This window comes from Neospora caninum, chromosome Ia (assembly GCF_000208865.1).
Source record: "Neospora caninum Liverpool complete genome, chromosome Ia".
Lineage (NCBI taxonomy): Eukaryota > Apicomplexa > Conoidasida > Eucoccidiorida > Sarcocystidae > Neospora > Neospora caninum.
The window spans coordinates 2,110,365-2,118,490 of record NC_018385.1 but is presented as its reverse complement, the minus strand read 5'-3'; the positions used below and the strand labels follow the sequence as shown (position 1 = coordinate 2,118,490).

Genomic DNA, 8,126 nt, shown 5'->3' with positions numbered 1-8,126 from the left:
CTTTCCAGGGAACAGGCAGGGGAGAGAACGGGATCTTTCGAAGGCCCGTTGTTGGCGGTGGGACCGCGCTGTGTCACATGCAGAGGCGGTCAGTTGTTTCTCTCATGCAGATGTTGTCGCGGAAGAAAAGGAAAAAGAAGGGAGTGGCGCAGCCTCGAAAGAGGGTCCAGTATATCTCCACCCCCGATCCGCTTCAAAAGTCCGTAAAACCAAGAGAGAGACAGGACATTTTCACCTCCTCTTCTCCGGTTTCCTCTCCTTCCTCTCCTCTCTCCCATCATGATGAAACAGGAGACCCATTCATTCTAAATGACATCCACGAGCGCGAGTTTGCCTTCCGAGAAGAAGCGCCTTTTTCGCCGGGATCCCACACGCCTTCAGTTTTTCCCGGAGCCGAGGAATCGTTGCGGGGCGTACACGTCAAAAGGGCTGTTGGCAGTGCGCGAGACAGAGACGTCCAAGGCGGAGAAGAGTTTCTTTTCGATGGTGACGAACAAGGAAGAGACGAAGAGACAGGCGTAATTCAGTCAACCTCGACAACGGCGCACTGGCAGCTCAGGCAACTTGCGCAAATGCGGAGTATGAAGCATCTAGGTAAGGGACGCGTCTGTTTGCCTCTTGCGGGCAAAGATTTGTGCTTCGCAGCAAAGGCGCGCATGCGCATGTAGTGTCCCGGTGCGCTTCTCTTAGCACGGCTGCATTTGGAAGACCGTTCCTCTTTCCGGAAGCATGCGTCGGCCTGGGGGTGGTGCGTCTTCACTAACGTTCCTTCTCGTCGTTTCTCCCGAGGTGTCCTTCCACCATGGACTCGAGGCTGTGATTCGCCTCTGAGTCTCGCGCTTTGTCTTCTCTCCAGAGGGCCAGTGCTCGTTCCATCACAAACCGTCTCTTGTCTTTTCTCTGTGCGCCTTTCTGCACTCCTGCAACACTCGTAACTCTGATATTTTGTCTCTTCCTTTTCGTGGGTTGTCTCTTCTCCGCCTACCCGCTTCTCTGCAGCTGCCTACCTTCTTCAGTTCTCTCAGACCGTTCCAGCTGCCAACAGTGCTGAGGCGTACATGGATGTCCTCAGCCGTCTGGAGCGAGGTAAGGCTCTCGAATTGCTCCTGCTTCTGCACTCTCGTGTTCTCCGCACCTTTCTCTTGTCTCCGAAACTTTTTTTTGCGGAAACTCCCTCGCTTTCTTCCGCCAAGACGCCCTTTCGATGGACAGGGATACGCCTTTCTCTCCCCCTGTGCAAGTGTGTGTGTGTGTGGCTCGGCGCAGGCTGCTTTTTTTGGACACACGCCTTCTGCGTAGGTCTTCTGTCCCCTCTTCTAAACACCAATTTGTGTCGTCTGTGCAACGCTTTCTTCCTGTGTCGATTCGCGGCCTCAGAAGGTTTTCCCCACCCTCTTTTATTCTCCGATGCAGATTCTGGCCTCATGGACTGCGACGCTATTCGCCGCGCCGCGACGGCGATCGCGAATTTCCGCAGGGGCCGAAACTCGCCTCTCGCGTCGAGAGAGCCAAGGCGCTTCCGCCCCTACGACGGCGAGAGAGAACGCACATTGCGAGGGACAGGAAAGGCACGAAGGGAGAAGGAGGCTGCGGAGTGGAGAGGCCTGCTGGGAGGCGGCCAGAGACGGGCAGGTATTTTTTCCAGCGATTTCGAGCCCGAGGCAGAGACCAGTGAAACAGTTCGACTCGCCGAAGACCGCGCTGTCGAGGCCCTCATGAAACAAGCAGGGGAACAGGTAAGCGCGCGAGAGAGGAAGAGAGAAGAACACTGGCGAGCCGGAGAAGAAAGCGAGAGACAGTGTGTGTCGTGTCTCGAATGGGGAAAAGAACCCCGTCTTTTCACTGGAGTTTTGCTTGCCTCTCTTCTCCGTCGTGCCTCAGCTTCTCGAGGCAACCCCCCTTCGCACCGCCTGTCGCCTCCTCGCGCTGTTCGCCGTCTACTTCCGCCTTTTCTACCTTCCCTTCTACGCCGCGTTCTCCCTCAAGTTCTGCCAGCAGTACTTGCGAGCGTCCGGCCAGGAGCTAGCAGATGTCGCCCACGCCTTTGCCTTGCTTCACCTTAAAGACGCGCACCTTTTCGGTAAGCATTTCGAAAATAATCGCAAATTTCAGCGTAGAGAACTGCAGAAATGAAATGAAAGACAAAATGCATCGCGTCTCAGAGATAGCGACAGGCACAATGAAAGAAGGAGACCTCAAATGCACATGCTTATATGTATATATATAAGAATGTGCATGTGCTGGCTGCCTGCGAAGACTGACTTTGTGCATTTCTCGCGAATTCGCTGTTGTACCTCTGCATGTAGGGATTCATCACCGAAGAACTTGACAAAGAGGAATTTGTATATCTGTATGCGTAATCACATACAAACTGAGACGAAGGTAGATATACGAGCAGCTACAGAAGAAGTAATATTGCTATGCATTCATATATATATATATATATATGTATATCGGCGAGGGCTATTCTTAGTTGGACAGCATGCACTTGAGGTAGGAGAGTCGCATCCAGTTTTTAAAGTAACCCGGGCTTCTTTTGCGTTCATCTCCCCTGTTCTCAGAAAGTGTAGCGACTGCCTCGGCGACAATTCTCTCCACCTTTTCTCCCACGCACCTCAGTCGACTTCTTCTCTCCTTCGCTCTTGTCGGGCTCTCTTGCGAGTCTCTCTTCCTTGACGCTGCGCCCCACATCGCCCGCATGTCAGCGCGTAAGTGCATGCAATCAATCGAGAGGTCGCCGGGGCATTCAAGGCAGATCAGCCGTCACTGGCGGCTCAGTGTGAATTGCATGTGTGCACATACGCCTACGTGTCGACAGGAAGTCCTTCCCCTAAATGGGGTGCATGTGCCTACTTGTGGGCACGCATCTTTATTCCTACGTAACAGTGTATGCCTATACACGTACCTCTCTTGCGACATATTTATATATGTGTGTATAGCTCTGCATCTGTAGAAATATATGTCAGCTTACAGGTATCTGTATACGCTTGCTTGTATCACCATATATATATATATATATATATATATACCATATAAAATATACGCATATTATCTATATATATATATATATATAGAGAGAGAGAGAGAGGGAGAGAGAGAAGTAATTTGGAATCGTTCTTTCGGCCTCGCTCCTCGAGTAGGTCGCTTGTTGTGCCTCTCCCCCTGTTCCGTGTCCATCATGTTTTGCTGTTTTCCGGGGAAAAGGCAACTGCTGTGGGCAAAGGTTTCGTGCGTTGTGTTTCTCTAGGCTTCTCTCCCGAAGAAGTGGGGCACCTAGCTTTTGCCCATGCCAGGTTTCGCCTGTGCACTCTGCAGCTTCAAAGCATTTTGGCTGCGCGCGTGCCGGACATTCTGCCCCACCTCTCGTCGCCCCAACTGGCCGAGTTGGTGATTTCTATGAGGCAGCTGAGAGTCCCTCTCTCTCTGGATGCCCAGGTAGCAAAACATGCCGACCGTCCGGGCTCCATAGTCAGGGAAAGTTCATCAAATACAGATCGCCAGACTGTCCATACATATAAGTATTCATTTTTACACATGCATGCCCACGTACGTATTCATTTATATATATATATATATATATATATATCATTGTATATGTATAGGCAAGCTATATATACATGCATTTCCACAGGATATTTATTTCCACAGGGCAGTTTTCGCTTATTTATCTATCGAGGAGAAAGAACGTTTCTGTCACTCTCTGGCAAGGGTATTCTGCTGTACAGCCGGTGCCTCTGCAGAAAGAGCTGGCGACGAGAGCCGCACCTCTGGATCTCTTCTGATCCGTGCAGCTGACTAGTCCAACCCCAGGTGTGCACGTACATATATGGACACGGTTTCCCCTGCATATATACTTACAAATACGTATATATATATATATATATATATGTAGAAGAGTTCATAACTAAATGTGGTTACCATCGCTATTAACTGTACGTGTAGGCTACGTTCACTTTCCCCCCGATTTTCAGTGCGTGTTTCCTCGTGCAAAACAGAACCTCAAGTTTGCTTTTGAAACCCGTCGAAAGTCACTGGTGGAGGGGACTGCCGCACATCCCCGAAGCACCGTGCGTTTCTCTCTCTCCTTTTCTTTAGTACTCTTTTACCTCCCCGTTTTATTTGCAGGCGCAACTGGCGGAACATATTGATTTGTCTGAGCTGGACTGGGAACTTCTGGGGGCGTTTCTCTCTGCACTCTCGCCGCTCCAGGCCTTGCCGACCTCTTTCTGGCAACAGGCAACGACTGAGTGTCTCTCGAGGCTTCTGCTTCCTCTGACGTCGATGGAACTGCTCGCCGCGAGAGAAAAGAGGAGGGAAAGGGGGTGGAGGGACGTGAGCGACGACAGTTACGGCACATGTGAGGCCGGTTCTGTTGCGGCATGGAGGGACTTCGAGAGCGGCTTACAGCAGTTGGAAGTGTCTTCGCAACCTCTGTCTTCGTTGCCGTGCTCTCTTGGGGGCTCCTCTGCCGTGTCTTCCTCTCCTGTCTCGTCCTCCGCTTCCTCTCATTCTGCGCGTAATCGCTATACGCTGCCTCCTGACTTGCCTGTTTTCCCGCTCCCTGCCATCTCGGCATTGGTGGATTGCTTCCTCTCCTTCTCTGCTCTGTTTGCTGGTTCTCTGTCGGGCTCGACAAATGCTCCGGGAGACCTGCTAACATCTCTCCCTGCCGTTCTCGCCGCTCTTGCGCGCTGCCTGTGTTCTTCGCTTGCATCTCCTGGAGAAAACGAGGCCAGGGATGCCGCGTTTTCTTCGGCGTCCGAAGAATGCGGGAACCCGGGGAGAGGAAAAGGAGCAACACGAAAGGAACTGGTCGACGCTCTTCTCCCGGCGGACGTCGCGAGGCTGTATCGGGCCTTGCGAGGAGGTGTGAGGTCTCACTGGGATGTCGAGAAGAGAAAGTGGAAAGAAACGAAGGAATGCGCCACCCCCCGTCCCCAATCTATCGGTGGTTTTGACGCTGCGCCGGACCGGAGACCACATCGAGGGCGTACGAATGACGGCGAGGGAAGTAAAGAAGAGACACTCCCGAGAGAAGGCGCTGAAGACCCGTCCAGCTCTCACGTCACTTCCGAATGCATGCAGAAGAGCGGTAGAGAGGGACACCTAAAGGAAGCACAGGACGGAGCCCCGAGGCAGCAAGTGATGGGTGATTTGCGTCACGACGATCTTGTCGCTGATGGGGAGGAAGGCGCATGGATCGACGCGCAAGTGAACAGCTTACGCCACATGTCGCATTCGGCTTATAGTTGGGAAGTCATGGAGCTCAGCTGTATGGGTAGAAGCGCTCGACGTGGCGGTGACGAGAGGGAACAAGCGAGAAGCGCTTTCGAGAGGTTGAGATGCCACGACGATGGAGACGAAAGTGGAGGGGCACGGGGAAGCATCGTCGAAGGTGAGCGAGGCGGGGATACCGATCGAACACCTGACACGACGGCACTCTGGATGGACGCGGTTGTCGGCCGCGCCACGAATACTCTCTCAAGCGAGTGTCTCGGCTTCGATGTGGGAGCCGAAGAAGGTGAAGGCGAAGAGGCGGGAGAAGGCGACCGAGGGCTTTCGATCTGTGGCGCTCTGTGCGATACTGCGAACTCGCTCGCGTCGGGGGAAGGGCAGGACGGGGCGATTCTAAGACTGGAAATGGGTCTGCTTCGGCGCTTCCTGTCGCTGGACCCTGGAGCCTTCAGCCTCGCTCAGCTGCTCGCCATCACATACTCCCTGGTACGTCCGCGTTTAGATTGTCACCTGGGAGACAAGTTATCATGTGCCTGGTTCGCGTCCTGGACCTTTGGCCTCAGATCGCGTTCACGTGCCAATTGCGAGTGACTCGCACAGCCTATGACCATTTGAACGCGATGCACATGCACCAGTCTGCTCCTCAGTGGCATAGACCAAGGCGACGTTGGTGTCCTGAGCCATGTCGTAGGTTGAAGGCGCACACTCCTCCTGGCGGATGCGTCTTCGTGTTTTCTTTTCTTCGTGCCTCGCTTTGGTATTTCCTTACGCGCGACACTCTACCGGGTGCCGACCCGAGGATCTTTTATGTTTGGTTTTCTTAGGTTAGCTGTTTCATCCCGTTTCATTTTCGCTTCTCGAGGTGCCCGCGTGGCCACCGCTTGCTGGCTTGGCTCCAGTTGTGTCGTTTTTAGGAGCTGATGCCTTCCGCGTGGGAAGAGCGGAACGTGTGCTTTCGACGACAGATTTGCTTCTTTCCTCAGTTCGCACGTGTGCAGGAAACCAGTGTCTTTGATTCTCGTGTAGTGCACTTTGGGATACTCGTCGCTTTCGCCCTGCTTCTACTCTGCGCCCCACCGCACGCAGAGATTGTGGTTGCTATTCTTGTTTTCAGGTTGTGCATATTGGCGTTCGTCCGCCTCGTTTTTGCTGGTTTCCTTCTCCATTTTTGCGTGAGTTTCTCTGCGCTCCCCTTCTGCCTTCAGATCGCTCTGTATCCCCCGCCTGCACGAGCCGTCGCCTCTCCGGGGTCGCTTCGGTCTCTCCAGTCTCTGCCTGACCGCGTGGACGCGTTTCCTTTTGCCTCTTCTTCTTCTACAAGACGAACCCAGCTTCACACGTCTCTGACTAAACACGAGGGAAACTACAGGAAAGCTCTGCAGTCGAAACCGCCCCCGTGTCCTACGTCTCTCTCTCAGGGTGCCTCGGGCGCCTTTCTGGAGGTCGCTTGTCGGGGACTAGCGAGTGCCCTGTGTCGTGTCCAGAAGAAGGAAGGCGTGCGCGACGACGAGCCTGCACAGGCCATACAGTACCTGCCATTCCTCCAGCAGTTTGTACGTATCTTGCAGCGGAACAGCATTTCTGTATCGAGAGACTGTTTTTAAGCAGCTATTTTCGTGGAGAGATCGCATTTAGTCGCGGGATCTGGTGCGCTTTTCGCTTGAAGAAAGAGATAGGTTCCTCATGTCCGGGGCGACGACGCCAGTAAAGCATAAGTGATAACTAGCATGGTGTAGGTTGTCGGAAAACATATCGTACGGGCGGGGTGTGAGAGGTCCAGAACGGTGCCTCGGGTTGCGTTGCATGGGAACTGGACTTGAGCAGAAGATTTTTGCAGTGAGAGAGAGGTGGTGAACGGAAGTCTGAGGAAGGCTGGCGTTTGTTCCTTACAGCTGAACTATCTGCCCTTCTCTGTCTCCTTCGTTTTCCCAAGGTGGTCAGAACCTTCACAGCCTGTCACTATCCCGCCGTGCCCCTTTGGCCTCTACCTCGCCACGCTGCCGCTGCGGAGGCTGCTCTCGAGAACTCTCTCCAGGTGTCGAGGTCGGAAGCAGGAGGGACACGGCGATCAGGTTTCTCCTTCACGTCCCCAACGGTCGCTAGTGAAGTGGAGAGTATCCTCGAAGAAGAAGGAATTGACTTTTGTGTAAGTGGAACTCATCCCTTTTTAAGCATGTTTTCTGTCACTGTGCGCCTTTTTCTCTGCATTGCAATTCTCCCCAATGAGGCTAGACGGCGTATTTCTCTTTGAGCGTCTTGCCTGTACTCATCACCCTACATAGTCGACAGGGTGGAGCGTTTTTCTTCCGAGCATCACTTACCTCTTCTCTCTAAGAAATGCGTCTGTTCAGCTTGTACGCGTTGTTTCTCTGTACGCGAAACCTACTCCCCGTTCCCCGTTTTTTCTCGCTAAATTCAGCCGCCTCTTCCGCCTGCAGGCGCGTTTCCTTTCCGTATTTTGATTCGCCATCGTCCCTACTGTCCCCTCTGGCGTTGGCGCTGGTACGTGTCTGGTGTTTTCACCATGACAGTTGTGTTCGTGTGCTGCGGAACGGCGGAACCTCGCTCCTTTTTAGGCGAACTTCGTTGAAGGGCCGTTCACCTGCCTCGGTGTCGAGACCTCCAGACCCATCACCTATCTGTTCCTCGCCCCGGATTGCTACCAGCCGCCGGCCTTCTCTGCGCCGACCCGACGAGAGGCCGGGAGGCAAGTCTCAAGCAGGGAAGGAAAACGCACAGACCGAGGAGAGCCCCGTGAACACGCTGCCCCTTACCGACCCTTGCGGACTTGGATGGACGCAGGGTGCGATACAGACTCTCCTCACCAGTTTGAGCTGGCAAACCCGAACTCCTGTTTGGAGAAAGAAACTGTACGTCTTGTGGGAGAGCGG

General features: G+C 53.6%; 1 protein-coding gene across 1 annotated transcript; it reads left to right on the top strand.

Moving 5' to 3' along the window:
- Positions 1–572: 572 nt before the first annotated feature.
- NCLIV_002270 (conserved hypothetical protein) lies at positions 573–6,870 on the top strand (the record flags this gene model as incomplete). Its single annotated transcript, XM_003879726.1, has 9 exons — positions 573–594; positions 1,000–1,086; positions 1,414–1,736; positions 1,882–2,080; positions 2,562–2,708; positions 3,248–3,468; positions 4,096–5,721; positions 6,441–6,788; positions 6,844–6,870. The coding sequence occupies 9 exons, from the start codon at positions 573–575 to the stop codon at positions 6,868–6,870; spliced, it is 3,000 nt and encodes a 999-aa protein (XP_003879775.1).
- Between the last annotated feature and the right edge of the window lie 1,256 nt (positions 6,871–8,126).